The sequence below is a fragment of the Chelon labrosus genome (assembly GCF_963514085.1).
Source record: "Chelon labrosus genome assembly, chromosome: 13".
NCBI classification, from domain to species: Eukaryota; Metazoa; Chordata; class Actinopteri; order Mugiliformes; family Mugilidae; genus Chelon; species Chelon labrosus.
In genome coordinates this window covers 5,569,286-5,587,319 of record NC_140346.1, presented here as the reverse complement: position 1 = coordinate 5,587,319, position 18,034 = coordinate 5,569,286, and the positions used below count along the sequence as shown (strand labels likewise).

Here is an 18,034-nt window from a genome sequence, read left to right as displayed (position 1 = left end):
CACGCCTGTGTGCAGAACACACCCAGACATAACCCGAAGCATAAACAGACATGTGGCGCAGTCTACGCTCACGTACCTGTGAGGAATACGTTCCCAGAGTTCATGAAGGCAGCGGAAGTGTGCCCATAGGCAGATACTTTCAAAACATGCCCAACTTTGTTTAGGTGCCAAGCCGCGTCGCTTTGCGCCGGTAGCTTTGGCACAGTAACGTATGTCTGTTTGCATTCATGACGCGTAATGTGTTTGCTCAGAAGCTAGATGGTGTTTGTAATCCTTGGTATACGTGTGTGAAAATGGCCAGTCGTCACCTGTGCACACAGCAGGTGCCCCTGTTTCGTGGGCGCTGATGCACTGTGGCACCGGCATTTAGCAGTCCCCATCTGCAGGCTCTCACTTGCCCTGAGTAATAGGCCACTGTGACAGCTGTGTTTGTTTGTGTTTGTGTATGTGTACGGACTGAGAGAGAAAGAGAGAGATAGAGAGAGAGAGAGAGAAAGAGCCAAAGACGCACAAAGAGAGAAGACAGAAATAAGTAAAGACACAAACAGGCAGAGAAGAGAAAATGAACGCTTTCCGGGACAGGTTTACAGATATACTTGTCTACAGCCAAATTTCAGATCGTCTCGTTCGTTCTTTTGAAGACCCAGTCTTTGCAAACATCAATGAACCTTGAGCTGAAAACAAAAGGAAAAAAAACATAGTTTGTGTCAATTGAAAGCTGCAACACAGACATCTTTTTTTTCTAGCTTCCTTGCGTTGGTATACACTTCAACTGATCTGATCATTGTTTCCTTTTTGTTGTCTGTTTTATCTATTTTGTGATGTGGACACATAAAAAACTTATGTAACAAGCAAACCATAAAGAACAATGACAAAAAGTATCTGGTCGTTAACAGACATCAGTCAAGCAAGTTTCTGATGGGCTACACCCACAGATGTTACTATTTAAACCCCAACTCCCCACCAGTCCCTTGAACTGAACTTGAACTGTTGAACTGAAGAAGCTACTTGGATGAATAGCGAAACGTCTTCAAGAATCTCTTCAAGGCCACTTGCCTTTCTTTAATGTTTTTGGATAATCACAAAAAAAGCCATATATAGACAAAGTAGAGGCTTAGCCAAATGAACCCATATACTTTAATGCATCCTTATTAAAATATCTATGCATGGACTGTGCATGTATATGTAAACTACATGCACATGTTATATATATTGTATGTATGATGCTCCTACATACAATATATATGCACAAACATACAGCATATATGCATACTCATGCAAAATATGTATGTATATTTAATGTTAATGTTTGCTAATGTATCAACAGTACTGCGGCTGTATAATTAATTCATTAATTTGAGGTATTAATATAGATCTAAAGACCGCCCCATGACCAGGTTTATTATATTTCTGAGATTTATGAAATAATTGATTACCTTACATGTTTCTGTGGATTTTTTTCTTTAGCTGCATTAGCTAGTTGTTATGAAGACTGAACTGAGACATCCATGTCATGACACTACCCAGCCAAGTGTCTTTGTTCTTCATTGCATGGACTCCTAAATATATGAATACACGATTACTGATATAGAGGAAGCATTACGAGCTGTCATAAGTATAAAAAGCAATCACAATTTATGCCATGCTGCAGACAGTGAATCGTTTCAGAGACACCGGGGTTACATCATAATCAAAGGAAAATTTTGCAAAAGTTGTTTGCATAATGTCACAGTTAAGGATTCACACAAATAAACAGTAGAGCACTTTAAATTGGCAACATTGTGGCACTGGATCCAAATCTGAACAAAATCTAACATGGTTTATTTAATGTTTTTATTTAATTTTTTTTAAAGAAATCCTACTAAATAACAAAAAGTGAGGTGCAAACGTGATATAGATATACTTTTGCAAGAAGTAGAAACAAACAAAATAACCACAAATTAAAATTTTATGTATTTATTGTCTGAAAATATATTTTACCATGTACTTTAGATCTTTGTTGGGTGCATGAGTCATTTGTTTAGTCCTGCGGCCTGTTATTTTGTGCTAACATCACATCAGTTCCGCTGCGGGTGCTTTAATCCTTTATCTCATCACCACAATAGATTTTATTTTTTTATTTTTTGGTCGATTTGACAGCTCTGCTTGTAGAAAGGGCCGTAAGGAGATAACAGCGCTCGCTGATAATCAGCTAAATGAACACTGGCAGGATACTGGCGTTCCAGCAGTTGCGCTCATTTGTAAAATATTATTTCCCAAGTGTTAATTAAAAAGTGAGTGTTAACAATGTCACCCATGGGTGCTGGTATTTCCGCTTCCCTCGAAAATGCGCATCTAGTGAGGGGACTAGACGGATTTGTCTTAGCTGTTAATGCATCATCATTAGAGTTGTGTAATTTTAAATGTTAATGGCAGTCTACCAGTCAAATACATCACGGGTATTACTGCTGGCAGATAGAAATTAAGTTAACCAAACGTGCAGTTTAGTGATATGAAACTCTTATTTTGGGGGATTGGTTGGCATTAATTAGATCACATAAGTAGCAGTTAAAATGTAAGCACCATGTTCAAGAAGAAATGGAGAATCTGATGTATCAGGAAGGGTAAGGAAAGTTAAGTGGCAGAGGGAAAACTAGGATTTGATTTAGTTTCGGTATAAGGCAATAGGAACTTTATATATTTAGAATTTGGGAAGGCAGATGCCTGCTGGTCTTCCCGCTGAACAACAATGGTAAAATAAATCTCTTTTCCATGTCTAGATTATTACCTTCTTCGGGGGCCAGGTGTACACCAATGAGGCGACAGGCAGCGAGGCCAGCCGCCTGTCCTTTGCCGGGGAGTACCTGGGTGGAGACGCCTCCCTGCTGATCAGTGACCTGCTGCTGACCGACTCTGGGGAGTACTACTGTAAAGTCAAGGTTGGGGGAAAGTACCACTGGACCCAGGTCAACCTCATTGTGCTGGGTGAGTGTTTTCGGGCACATCGCAACGCACACACGCTCAGGTTGTACGCCCACAGAAGCCATCAGGTTATGAAGAAACCCATTTATACACGGAAAAGACTACACACACCTTGTCACACACACGCACAGACCTAATCACTGGATCATTAGCCTGGCACATTTCCTCCGTCATGCTGACTGATCTAATGATTCAATTCGATTCAGACGGTGTGATTTGATTTTGCTTGTGCTGTTTGGGTTCGTTTGGATTGGTTTGTTGATGAGGTGAGACCAGAAACATGCAACCGGGTTTGGAAGAGCACAGAACTGATTGATTGAGTTAGGGACCGAGCTGTATGGACAAATATCAAGTTAAATACATCTCTGTCCACTATGAGATCTACAAGAAAATAGATAACAGGCTATTCTCTAAGTTTTATGTACTGCACATTGTGTAATCAAATTGTATTAGCTGAGAATGACATTGAAAAAAGTCAGACATCAATTTAACTCCGGATAAGCTACTTAGAAATATTATTTGTTTAGGCCAGACTTAGATCTTGCAACTACAGAAAAGCCTGAACAAACACTTTGTGCAATTTATCCCTATCCTTTTCTCTTTTTTTATGTTTTACTCACTTGCCAAAATATACAGATGGTTCTAAATGCTCAGCTTTACAATGATCTCAGTGGTAAATCGTTTCTCTGCTTGCGTATCTCAAAACGGCTGAACATTTTTGAAGGACAGACGGCAAAAAGGGAAGCGTCTATACCACAAAAGCCAGCCAGTAAGTCCGCCGGGAGGAGCGAGATCGTTCTCAATGTCAGAGAAGCTGGCGATTTATTAAAACATCATGGGAGATTAGTTCAACCCGCGGTTATTGGTTTTCTAATGGAACAGTCTGTTAATCCTCTCGCTCTCACTCTCCTCTCTCTTCCATAAAGACATTTCAGTGAGTTAGTGCCTCGATTTTTACAAATTGCCCTCAGCTTTGCGGTGACACTTTCGATTCCGAGAGAGACGAACATTTGCATTTTTCCGTGGCTCCCCGCGCTAAGATAATAGCTTGGCAGCCGAGCTGGTAGCTGGCTTGGCATGAGACAGTCTGAGAGTGTATGCATTTGTGTGTGTGTGTGTGTGTGCCAGAGTTTGTGCGCGGTGCTAGCGGTTGTGTATGTGTTTTTTTTGTGGGTGCTTTCACGCCTGGATGGTAGCACTCTTCTTGTTACGTAGTGTGGATTTGCATGTGTGGAATTTTTGACTTAGTGTGTGGATTTTGTATTTGTGTGTGTTGCCAAATATAGGCACATTTTTGCTTATGCGCTGGGGTTGTGCACTCCAACTGCTCCTGCTGCAGTTAGGCCCAACTGACCCTGACAGAGCTTGCGAGAGGCGCAGTGCTCCCCGCTCAGCTCCTCTCATTATACTCTTTATGGAGGGTGTGAGCAGAATAAAGTCTCCTTCTGGGAGCAGGATGTGGAGAAAAGGGTGCAAACAAAGTGAGACCGGTACGTAAGCTATCTGGCTTTACGCTCTGGCTCCGTGCACGTTAGTGGTTCAGAGTTACTTACACTGCAACTTTTGCTGACAAGCAGCAAAACCTGAACGCACAAAAGTCAACACAGCTAATATGACAGCGTGACAAAAATACAAAATAGGTGTTTAAATTTAGTTCATCACTGATCTAAAAATATGCCGCTTCAGGGGAGTGCAGACGGTGTGCTATTTTTCTGCTTTCGTAGCGTGGCTGCATCTTTCTGCTTGTATCTAAACAGAGCAGCTGCACAGGGCTCAGCAGGCTGCGGCTATACTGTACTATGCCTCCAGCTATTGGACTATAACCAAAACCTTTGACCTGTGGAGAATATATTAGCACAGGCGTTCACAGCCAGCTTTGGGGTCACATTGATCCATTCCCTATGGGACTGTTTTTTATATCTGTGTGTGTCACCAGCTATATCCCCTATTAGCAACTTCAAATAACTCTATTAATGCATAAAGATTAAAAAAAAATAAAAATCTGTAATTTATCTGCTATTATTATTATCTGCCTTTTATATCATTACCCTTTGTTTTATGTTTCATTTCATTCTGAGGTTATGTACACTGATACTGTACTGTTTCACTTGGCTTCACATTATAAGATGATTCAGTAAATTGTCCCATTTAAAGAGAAAATCTATTGTTCAGCTATAATTTTATCACCAGCCCGTCTATCAAAACTGGTTTCATGAAGCGGGGAGTATTTGTTTTATAATAGTAATAATTAAGAAATGGTGTGATTTCATATAATTCACACCGGCCACATTTCCAGGAGAGTGAGTCTCTCCCTCATTTGCCCTGAAAGAACGACAGAATGCTAGCTTTGGAATGGTTTGGCTTTTAATTATAAAAAGATATGTATTATTTTGCAAGATATTTCTAATCTTTGTATTTAGATTATTACATATACTATATAGTTTTACATTTTTACCATACTAGATATATATAAGACTCATGTGCAGTATAAGACTTTGTTGCACATCTGAATCCGGCTTTTATTGTATTCTTACATCAAAATGATCGATTTCATGAAGTGCAGAGCACTTGTTTGAGCTTCAAGACTTTATTTTATTACAGCAATAATTCGTTCTAGTTCATTTGCCGTGAAACAACTAGAAAAATATTGCTTCGATGTTCAGATATCTGGTCCTGTATGTTTGGTTAATTGATTGACAGCTTGAACCTGGAAACCTGCCCTAACTTCGTTCTCCCACAACCTTCTTTTGGGGGGAGAAGTTGGTCTGGAGTCACTCCGTTGAGAACTGATTGTATTTGTTCACAACAAAATGGTTGTGGACAATCTGATTGGTTGAAGGACTGTTTGTACTGTACGTTTGCTAATGCTTACATTACATTGGCGTCTACATCATTACATTTGGTATTTATTTGTATTTTTACTGTGCTATACATGTGAGATTTGTGATTATTGTATTTGTTATCCCTCTCTTTGCATGCATTATTTTATTCAGTATTAAAAGGCGACATCTAAATGCTCAAAAACTGATGCATAACTCAGAGTTGTTGACGTCTTCTGCCATGATAAAGAACAAGTCGTTCTGGTGCACATCTGAATTCATCTCTTTCTGATTCCTACACGTTCTTACAGTCAAGCCTTCCAAGCCGAGGTGCTGGATGGATGGCAAACTCCTGGAGGGCAGCGATGTCAAGCTGAGCTGTAAATCAAGCGATGGTTCAGACCCCATTAGCTACAAGTGGGAGCGAGTGCTGGACAAAGGCAAGAGTCTGGGCAAGCTGCCAAACCTGGCACTGATAGGTAAGAAAAATAATTGGCACTGCACTGACGTGCTGATTCACCATTCAAGCCTTCTGCAGAGGAACGCTACGAAGATTCATTTTCATATTAGTGACTTTTTATAGGCCGCATTTGTCCGGGAGAGTGTTTTGCTGAGCGCATCACCTTTCCTTCACCTCCTCGCATCTCCACATTCATACATCTGCAGTCGGCGACTACTAAATCAGCCAAGCCCGGCTACAGTCTCTGCCTACTGCCGATCCTTGAGCTGCTTCACTGGAGTAATTAACAGTTACAACACTTTGCTCAAGGGCACTTAGATGGGCTCAGTTTGTCCCAGTTAATCCACTGATTCTGCATGCTTCCATTATCTGTAGGCTGCTGCCACTCTCTCCAAATATGAGCAACCAGCCAAGGACCACATAACGCGTACTGCAAAGTTTTTCCTTCCTAGGAAATCAAACAGATCACAGCCTTGTGATTCCTAGCTGTATTCTGTCGGGATGAGTTATATAAACATTGAGTGGCACTGTCTTCTGATGAATATGTCTGTGATTTTGAAATGTCAGCCTGGCTCAAGTGAATAATACCTGCATGCATGAAGTCAGTGTTTTCTTGGACTGGGTTTTAAGTGGAGAACATCTGATGTAATGCACGTAACTAGACTGCTGGCAGCTCTGTTAGTTTGCAGTAAGAAAAAACATAAACACAAAAAACATTGGCTCCGTAGTAACTAGTAGCCCTGAGGCACGCTTCACTCACATGATGTGGATTCTGGCAATTCCTCTTGGATCATAACCAGACTTATCTGACTTTAAACTGAAACAGAGTCAGTTTGTAGCGGGAAAAGCTAACAGCTTGGACAGTTCTTTCCACTGTATATTATCTGAAACACCCCGGGGATACCAAGCCCTCTGTCTCAGTTTTTCTTCTTGTGTTCTCGAAGGCGCGTGTCCGGACCGAAACCTTCAAATTAATGACATCCACCAAACAACACCTGTTCAGTCTAATTAGTTTTCATTGGACGATAACACACAGCGTCAGCGGCTGTTATTTATGGGACTGGTGAAAGGTAATATCACATGGTTGTCATTGGTGGGGATGACTAAATATCCCATGGGGCTGCGCGGCTCCTTCGCTCTGTCAGACACGCTCCTGCCACTCTCTTCAAGTCCTCCTGAGTGTGATGGGCCTCGCTCTAAAATAAACACTCCATCAATGTCTGTCTCATGCTCCCACTTCCTTCTCTCCCTCTCTCTCTTTCTCTCTCTGTCTCTCTTTCTTTTTTTCCCCGTCAGAACATATATTTCAATTGTCCCGCAAATCAAAAGTGACGTTTGGCGTTGTGAACTTGAAGGAATGCATGAACAGTACGCTGCAGACAGTTGTGCACAAATCATTCATGCACAAGTCATTTTTAAGGACTGTTTGTTTTCACTCCCCAGATCTGAAGAACCCAGAGATTGTGACCCTGAGGAATCTCACCATGGACAGCACAGGTGTCTACAGGTGCACAGCGAGCAATGACGTCGGGGAGGAGAACTGCACCATTGAGGTCACAATGCAGCGTGAGTTTTGGGAGGAGTGCGGGGGGACGACTCGACCTCACGGCTTTCACCCTCGCGCCGAGCTGCCACGCTGATTGATGGTTATTGTTTCAAACTGCAGCTGGAAATGCATTTATTCCCCTCCCTGTCATTCCATCTACCTCCCTCTCCACCAGCGCTTCAACATTAGACTGCACTGAACTTAAACTGGTGGCTACTGGTCACCACCCCTGCTCCAGCAGTCATGTTTCACTGTCACACTAATACATTTCCGGAAAGGCGCAGGACGGTCAGGGTCATATGTGGAGAAAACAACACATCCAGTAGCTCAGCAGAAACAGTTTCTGTGCCTCCGTGTTAAATTGAATGTAGACACTGTGGCACAAATGCGGATTAGTATTTGTGATTTTGAAGCTAAAACCTATGAATAATGTGTGACAGTAAGTGACTCTATCTTTCATCACCTCCTCCTCCTCTCTCATTCACAGATGTGAGGGATGTCGGGATGGTAGCGGGCGCGGTGGTGGGAATATCCCTCGGCGTCCTCATTGTCATATTGATCATCTGGCTGGTCTTCCGGAAGAAAGAGAAAAAGAAGTACGAGGAGGAGGAGACACCCAATGAAATCAGGTTCACTCATCATCTTTTCTTCTGCGGGTGTTTAGCATTTTTCACCGTGTTAAGTGTGGCACACTGAAAACCGTTTTTGATGTGTGGGTCCACGGGTGCAGATTTGTGTATGCATGTTTCATGTGTTTTTATCTAAGATTCAGTTTATTATTTATCGTGTTAGTCTTCAAATGGATGCTGCCTTGTCAGATGAGCCAAAGCTTACATTTTTAGATGGATAAACCCCCCGTGACATCACCCATAGATTCCCTGCAGAGAGGTTTTAAGCTCAGTGGTGTCTCCATGTTAGCGAGTGGATGACACCTATGCAGATAGCTAGTGACCTGCGACTGCACCCACCTGTCAGATAAAGCAGTTATACCCTTAATTATGCATGACTTTAAGGCTTAATACAATTTAAATGGGAGGGTTACATGCAACAGATCCCGATCAGAGACCAAAATAGATTTTGTAAGGGTCTGTAGACATGTTTATTTCAGCTATAAAGTTCTGCATTTTAACGGCGACATCTATAGAGATTGAATATATACTATGTTATATGGAACTGAATCACTTTTGATGTCAGCCTCAAGTGGCCATTCAAGGAACTGCGGTTTTTCGGAAAATACTTATTTTTTTCATCCCCGAAGGTTGCTGCTTTGGCCAAACATTTGCTGCCCAATAATGTTTAATGCCGCGGTTCCATATGTCCCTGCAGTTTACTCCAAACCGCAGCTGCTAACCACCACTAGATTTACTCTAGCTCTAACTGCTGTACTTATATATATTATACTTAAATATAATGCTAATATAGTCTAACTCAGCCTCTTGGAGTCAGGTCAGCACCTTTAATTCATTTTCATTAAGTAAGATCTCAAACTGATGGGGCATGAGATGTCATAATTTGTTTTTATACATTTATATAGTCTGGTAATAATTAATATTGTGAATAAACTGCCATATATACAGTAGTTTACTTTTAAATTCATATTATCCCATGCTTACAATTTAAAGTTACTAAAAGAATTCAGCTTAAAACATGGATACACTTTTTGCTTTATATTAAGGTAATAATCTATTATATATATATATATATATATGAACATACATATATATATATATATATATATATATATATATATATATATATTATTTTATTGTTTGTATCATTTTAAACAAGGCAACTTAACAGTACATCCAGTTCAACTGCAGTTCCGCTCAACACAAGCTCGGCTTGGCAGGTTGACGTTGAGCATTGATGTCAGCCGAGTGTTAACCTGTGTTCGTTACCGCTTGAGCACCCGGTTCACTTGAATCGGTTATAACTTCAGCTGAGCAAGTTAAATGCTAACTGACACATCAACAGCCCATTTATGCCTGCGTGTGTCTTGGTGTCTGCGTGTGTCCAAAAATAAAAACAACCACAAGGTCAAGTGTTCATCGATTACCATTTAAGAGCCTTCCTTTCTCACCGCCCTTGTATTTTAGTGTGCGTGTTTGTCTGCGTGTGTGTGTCGCTCCTTTAATCACGCCACTTGTAAATGCATATTTCTTTTTTTAATTTATGTATTTCTTTTATTTTCTTTGTGGCGTACTGTAGTTGGTGTAGATGCATATTTATTGTTGTAACAGTGAATAATGCAGCGTGGTTGGGGGACATCTTAGAGTAAATAATGTAGATGTGATAAAGTGTTTTCTGTTTTCATACCATGTTGAGTGTCTGAGCCTTTCCACTTATCTACCAGACCACCAGCTAGTGAGCAACCGCTAGTGAGCAACCGCTGCCGTTTAAAAATGTGATTCTTTCCTTGCAAAAGTTACGGGAACTTTATCTTTTGTCCCCAAAAAGATGCCGTGTAGACAGCAGTGCACAGATGAGAGGTTTCTATTTCTGACCCTCTGTAAAGATCCCCTGTAATCCCTGTCCAAGTAACAATTACGGCACACATTACCTCATTTTTTAGTGATTAATGCTGCTGTGGTGAGACATTCTCTTTTAAGATGCTCTTTGCCGTGTGGTTTCTACTCTTCTGTGCTCTTTTTTTATTTTATCCTGCCATTGAAAACTGGGGCTAAAATTATAAAGGAAAGTTTTCATTGTGTTCTCTGCAAAAACTAGGTTTTTTCCCCTCAACAACTGTATCTGGGGAACTGGTGATTTCAGCAGATTTCATTATTCTATGCAAATGTGTTTCACAAAACTCAGAGCTGAGGGGTATCTCATGAATTACATGAGGCCCCCACATAATGCTAGTCCCATGTGTCTAGTCCTGGGAATAGTGTTAAGGAATGGCACTGTTTTGCAGTTCATGGTGTGTGTCCTCCTCTCTATTTTTAGAGGTGCAATTTAAACTAAATGGACCCTTGTAATCTTTGTTTGCTCTCTGTGTGTTTCTGACCACAGGGAGGATGCGGAAGCTCCCAAGGCCAAACTAGTGAAGCCCAACTCCCTGTCCTCGTCCCGCTCCGGCAGCTCACGCTCCGGTGCCTCATCCACCCAGTCCATGGTGCACAACAGCGCCCAGCGTGGGCACCGCCCTCGTCCACCTGCTGTGGCAGCTCTCAAGGAAAATGGACAGCCTCCAGGCTTCCCCCAGTCCCCTCCAGCCTACACTACAGTGGTGCCCTCCAAGACCCCCGAGCCCCCTACCACTCCCAAATTCAACTCCAGGAACATGTCCGGGCCGACACCCCCCACCCTCATGGTCCCCGCCCAGACCAAGGCCTTTCAGACTGTGTAGGACTGAAAGCCAACACCTTCTTGTAGCCATGTGAAACTCCCATCCCTGCCCAAGCCCCCATGTCCCCTCCCAAAGATTAAGACTCTTCCATAAACAAAGAAATGCAACAAGTAAAAAGGATGTAATTAAAAGAATCAATACTATAAGTCCAAAAGTACTTTTAATGAATGCTTAAAAAGGGAAAATAAGACATGCTTGCCCCCTACTGAATTACATAAAACAACAGAACTAAAGAAGCAGCAGAGACCTGAGATGCAACACTGTTTGTGTCTCGTGGCTGAAGGCAGAACTTGTTTTCTGAGTTCCTTCTTTGGGAGGCGCAGAGAAGCACCATGTGCAGTGAGGTGGAAGAAGCCCCCCTAGTAGAGCTTTTATTTATTTATCAGATCAAAGGGTTAGGAATGCAGCAGAGAAAGGGAGTGAAAAAAGGGAAGCAGTATAGGCTGGATCATGAAGTAAATCCAAACTCTGATCCAGTACCGGTGGAGTCATACAGCTGTCGACTGGACAAGAGGAATAAAAGCAGGATGGACACGAGGAAGAAGAAAGTGCAGGAGTTTGTGACAGCAACTGATTTTATTTTATTCTTCTCTTGGAGGACATGGGCGTTGGGTGATTTTCCGACTCCCGGCACCTCCGACCGGCTGCGTCCAAGCACCTGCTCCGAAACCACGAACCCCTCCGCCTCCCACGGGCCCGGGCCTGTCGTGCCCAGCCATGTGGACAGACACAGCGCGGCGACATGTGCATCATCTGCCTCAGTGCTCTCGGTCTTTCGTGCTCTCACAAGGAACCCACAAGAAGCCGCAGAATGACTCAGCTGGCTCACAAACAGCTCATCTGCTTTACCAATCAGCAGGGGAAACTTCAGGTACACGGATGTAGCATTGACAGTGGAGTCAAATCAATGGAGTTGTCACCCCCCCTTTCCACATCTTGTCTACATCTATAGACATCCTTTTCTGGTACTGAATATCCTCTCTGAATAATGAAGTAGTATTTATTAGACCTATAGCTATACTTTAAATATAGGGGATAAGCATCTATTAGACCAGCTGGACTTGTTTTTTCTTTTCTTTGTCTGTTCTCCTGTGTCTCTTGTCTCTGAACAGGTTGTAAAAGGGTGACAGACAGTCATGTGTCCATTCATCCATTTTAAGAAGTGCCACCAATCCCTAGGATGGGGTTATTACTATTGCTTTTTTTTAAACTCGTTTCTTTACCTGCGACATTTCTGAACTGAAACCAAAATCTGTCACCATGAATGTGTGATGTACAAAGATGGTGGATCCCATTATTTTCAGCCTCCTACAAGATACCGAATCAATACTCGAGCTAAGGCACAAAGGATTGACCTCGACGTTCAGTTTTTCCAAACGCTACGTCTGAATGAGGGGAGTAGGATTCTAGAGGCTTCAACTGTATAGGGTGTGTATGGTGTCATTGTCAGTACTCTCCCCGGATCCATAACAGTGGCGTGGCACTTGATTGCTGTCTCGCCGAATCACCGGATCCTGCTTGGTTGCCGGGCGAGCCGTGCCAGTCTATCTGCCAGTCCCCGTTTTTGTCGTATTCTCGGACAGACCCAGTGACAGAATCCAGTTTGATTGAAAGTAGCTGAAAAAAAAGGGCAAGTAGCCTATCTAGTGTGCCTTTGCAATTCCCTCTTCCCTTTGATGGTTTCTTTCTTTGTCCTTATCTTCAGCACACCAGTGGTTAAGTCGGTGGTTAACACCCAGCTTTGAGGGTCAACAGCAGCAAATACTGAGAGGTACAACTTCAAAATCTTGGCCCTAGTAGTAACAGCCTAGGGAGCACCAAGCAGAGAGAATTATCCATGGTGAGAAAGCAATCCCATGCCACGGGACAATGTACTGTACATTCTGTAATCAGTCTTGTTTTATATTGTACATACAGATAGATATACGCACATGATGTCATTTAATTTAATAAATAAGGGTATGTGAGGGGAGATTTACCCCTTACAAACGAGTCAAATGGGAAACCCAAAGTGAATTTGAACCATGTGTTTTTTGTACACATGCCGTCACGTTTGACATTTCTATCTTTCAACCTCGTGTGAAACAAATGTTATTATATGTAATGCAAGGTGAAAGTGTAGAATAAATATCACCTTGTTTGGTCCAAAGGAAAATACCATCATAACTGTTGGCTGGATTCTCATAAGGTGTATATTTTATTGTTCCCTGTGACAATAACGTCTTTTGATTAGATCCTTGATTCTTGAGCACCGCTACTGGGTTAAAATTTTCTTGAAAATCTGGCTACGTATGTATAGTATGTGTACACAACAATATTTTGGCAAAGTGGAATTCCTACTTGTGCTTGAGGTAAAAATCTAATGTTTTTATTTGAATAATCGCATGACCTTTACTCTCAGGACAAACTTGTTTAAGCTCCTCTTCTGGTTTGAAGATAAGTAAACTATTTGCTTGGTGTAGCCAGACTGAATTCTTATCAGATTATGAGTCTGGTAACGTATCAGTGGGGTTTCAGAAAAAAAAGACCTACTACCAATCAGAGCCATATAGCCACATATAACTCCATGGCGCTCAGATGACATGTATGACTATGCCCACCCAAATGATTCCATTGACCCCAGAAGATCTTTGCTGTAATCCCTGTTTTTCCATCCATAAAATTTTTGTTTCCATCAGCAAAATTTGGGAAGGTCAGACTGCCTTCCAGGGTAGTAAATTATTAGTGCAGTCAAACATATTCAGCTTTATTGTACTGAATATGGACCATATACACACGGCGGCCATTTTCCTCTGACTTCCCGCTCAAATACTGCTATCAAAGAAATTAGTCTGACAAACGATTATCTTTTCAGTCCTTGATCAGCTACTGAAAATACAACAAATAATGAAAATTGGTCCTTATCTCACAGTAAAGCAACAAATTTAATCCATTAGCTGCCCTTAAACAAAAACTAGCATTGGCATTCAACCATTTCTTGGCTAAAATAACCATTTATTAATACATGAATTAAGTATGAAACATCAATACATTGGGAATGGTTACTGGATGTAATCAAGTTTGCAATGTAACATTAAGTTGTTATCCATCAGAAGAGTTGTGGTCCGTAATGTCATATGGGATTAGGCTCACTGGGACACCCATATCTCTGCAATGCTAATACAGATTACATCCAACTCAAAAGTGTGTGTTTCATTTTAGCAGTACGTATTTTGTGTGGCATGAAGAGGCTGGAAAGACATGTCTATCTGTTTTTCTTCTGTCACGTTAGTTAATGAGTTGATGGTGAAACCTTGGAACGTTGCTTTATAGCATTTGCTCTATCCAGTGGATTGATTAGTCATCGCTAACTGCAAATTTGCAGTATTTCCAGTGTGAGCGTGGGTTCAAAATCATTTATCTAAGCTCCAGTCCAGTTGCTGTGTCCCAAAGGAAAGGGGTGGTAAACAGAACATGTTTCTGACCATTTCACCATCCTTGCATAGGCTTTGCTTGATGGTATTGGAGCCGCCCTGTGAATATGGTATTTTGCTCTTTCCTCTAGACCATTAGAAGGTCCTGTTTCACCTATAAAACTCCACACAGAGTGAAATATTTCTTGTAAGATGTAGTAATTCAGCATCAAACATTTTGATAACCAGCATCTGTTTGAAAAGCACATGTGCTTTGATTTCACACATGGGATTCCACACGTGACTTAACTGTAAGGGAATTTTAGGGGAGGGAAAAAATGCCTTTTATATTCAATTAGAAACAACAGTTCATATTTGACCAGGGAAGCTACTGTACGTGCGTGTGCCTGTGTGTGCGTGCTTGCGTGCATGCATGCATGCATGCTTGTGAATGCGTGTGTGTGCGTATGTGTGGGTGTGTGCATGTCAATTCAGTATTAGCCCTCGGGGCCACACCCACACATTCTCATGTTAGCCATTCACTCAGTGAGAAGGATCCAGTCAGGCAAAGTTACCTCTGTCCAAATTGATATGACTGCAGACTGGCAGTGTTTATTTTAGTTTTCACTCACTTATATGCCTATTGAACTTGGCTTCACAGGCGTTTTTTCGCTTGTGGGGGCGGCGTCTCGAGACAAAGAACGTCCATAATTCATAACCATCATCAGCTCTGGAGGACACTCGTGTGCTCTCTCCCTGCTCTTGTTGTTTCTTAATGCACTCAGCCCTGGTTGTAATGACACGCACACAGTACGAACAGGTAAAAGTTGTATATAAACTCACATAAACAGGTGCACATGCCACATTTGGGTGCACACAAAAACACAGGCGTGTGCTTCATGGGCATTCATGGTGGCACACGCCCTCACAAACACACACAGTTTGCACAAGCAAAAGCCCGAGCAGCATTCCTTGTTATTTCTGCTCCTTCAGAATCAATTTGATGGATCGAATGTCTGGAGGTATTACGACTGACTGATGGAACCAGGATACTAAATGCGGCACAGAAAGGGACACTGCATCACCCAGGGGACATCTACACACAAAAACACACATACAGATATACAAAGACAGGAACAAAACGCACACACTTGCATGCAGACACACTTACACTCAGAAAGACAGACACTGCTATGCATCTTAACAATCTGGATAGTAAATGCCTGAAGACTTTTTTTTTCTTGGGAGCCTGCGAGAGTAGCACTGGGAATCAGGGGAGGTATAACAGGATTGATACTGAGCCAGGGCTGTAGGCTCTTGCCATTGAAATTCCCTCCACCGCAGATGAAAGTAGCAGTGGAGGTGGAGGGTGGGATGCAAGTCTTCCAGCTGTTTAATTCCTCCAAGCTTTTTGATTTGCTTTCCGGCGTCTGCAAATCTCAGGTGGAAGATTCCCCGGTTTATGAGCCCTCTGCGTTGCATCTCTCCTCTCACGTGTGCAGCTTTGTGGCCCGAAAAACTTGTGCTCTTTCCAACAGATGAATTTTAAAGGCACTTTTGTCACTTCACTCGAGTGGAGGAGGAAAGTCTTAACACACCTCAGAGTGTCAGCAGCACACCCAGTATCGTCCTTTAAAACAGTATCCATCGGCATTATATATTTATTGTCTTATTATCCACACTCAAAGGTGCAGTAAAATCATTAATGGTTATCCTGCGTTATATGATAGGAGTATGAATCTCATGTAGCCACAATGTTTTACGTTTTATTAAGCAGTTTTATTTCTGATTAAAGCTGTTGAGCAGGGCAAAGTGATGCTCAGACTTTGCGGTTCGGCTTTGTATGTCAGAATAAGGGAATGTGATGTATTACTGCTTTTACGAAAGGAGGTTGATGGGGCTAAATTCAGCCTCAAGGAGGAAAGAGAGGCGGAAAGAAAGCAAAGGTACCTGCATGTCATAGGAGATTGAGCAGATGAACGGGAATGCTTTGCTTTGATGTAACATAAACTGTAATCGGCTAAAAGTTTAATAAATAAAAAAAGAGAAAAAAAAAAAGAAAATCAAAAATTGTAAATATATTCACAGAAAAATTTTATGACGCTTTATTTTTGTCTTCTTCGGTTGGAATTTTTTCATCCATGTACTTTTGCACTTTTTTGTGTGCTATGCTCATCACCGGCCTGCGTGGGATCTGCGTGGTTGGCTGTCTTCCTCCTGACTGCATTGTTTCGGGGTCAGGGGGAGACGCGCTCAGCACGGCGTTAACTAAAGGGAAATGTAAGACACTTTTGTTTTCTTTACTCTCATCCGTTCTTTCTGACGTGGCTTCTCTTTGATTTTGCAAAACAGTTATCAGATTTTTTTGTTTTTGGTTTTTTTGGTTTGTTCGTTTGATGAAAACAATCCATGTAAATATCACAAGTAAAAAAAATGTATATTTTTACGACCTCTGAGTTATTACTCTTTCATTTGCAAATAAAATATTCAATGACAACTTAAATGGTCTTGTTGCATCTTGATTTGTTGCATCTTGATTTGGATTTTGAGTGAGGCAGGTGGTTCGGCTTCAGGTGTCTGTCTCGTTTGTGGATTTATTATTATTATCATGTCTGTTCTGAGCGTGATTTGTGGGGATTGGGGGTCAGAGCCTAAATAGAGATTCCTTTCAAGCTGTCTGCTGTGTAAGGCACGGTACATATGCACTCACATAGCAGTCGTTCCATGTGAGTTGGCTGATTCAACTAGGATTTGACAGCTGCCAAAAAGCATTACATTCATGACCTACTTGTCAGAAATCAAACCTGGAAGGCAGAACTAAGCAAACATGGATGTTGTCAATGCATTATTTTTGCATTTAAAAGGTTACTGATCAAGAGTCAAATCACATTTTTAAGAAGTTCTTTGTATGCAGTCCTCAAAGGAGAGATTTCAAAGTAGTATTAGCAGCATGTGCATTAAAGTACAACTATTTTATGGTAATGTAGAAATGTTTAACAACCACAATAAACATTCAATGCGATGGAATCGCTATAACAAGCAAGTTTCATGGTTCTGAAAGCTTACATTATGCTTTGCAAAATGGCCAGCAGGGATCTGTACTACTCACTTTATATTGTGTGCAGGGTGCCTCAGTTAAAAGAGGAGTCTCATGTACTGTATGTGTGCTTTGGGCTCAAATATCAGGGAGACCGAGGAATGTTTTCATGTGTTTCAATGCGCCTGAAGAACTACTTGTGCAACAAAAAAACATGGGGATGAGTGTTTCAACACTGTGAAAATATTTTTAGGGCAAATGGCAAAATTACATTGCTCATTCAGTTATATAACTTAGCAGTAGTATTTAATCTGTGGACAAAATCTAATCTCCCGGCTTTGAAAGTGGTTTCGCTTTCAACTGATGCGCCACAAGATGACTAGTCATTTCTTAAAATGTGGGTTACAAGTTAATTATAGTAAAATTAAATGTAAGAAGCTTTGGCTTTGAGATTAAAGTAATAACAATAG

The 18,034-nt window shown here is 41.5% G+C and overlaps 1 protein-coding gene across 1 annotated transcript in view; it reads left to right on the top strand.

Annotated features, from left to right (window-relative positions):
* The window catches only part of clmpb (CXADR like membrane protein b), a 72,570-nt gene extending 55,559 nt beyond the window's left edge, over window positions 1-17,011 (top strand). The window contains exons 3-7 of the mRNA XM_084559171.1: window positions 2,760-2,964; window positions 6,092-6,259; window positions 7,684-7,806; window positions 8,274-8,415; window positions 10,799-17,011. Of these exons, the coding sequence (XP_084415297.1) occupies window positions 2,760-2,964; window positions 6,092-6,259; window positions 7,684-7,806; window positions 8,274-8,415; window positions 10,799-11,135 (975 nt within the window). The 3' untranslated portion in view covers window positions 11,136-17,011. The remainder of the gene's footprint in view (window positions 1-2,759; window positions 2,965-6,091; window positions 6,260-7,683; window positions 7,807-8,273; window positions 8,416-10,798) is intronic.
* The last annotated feature ends 1,023 nt before the right edge of the window (window positions 17,012-18,034 follow it).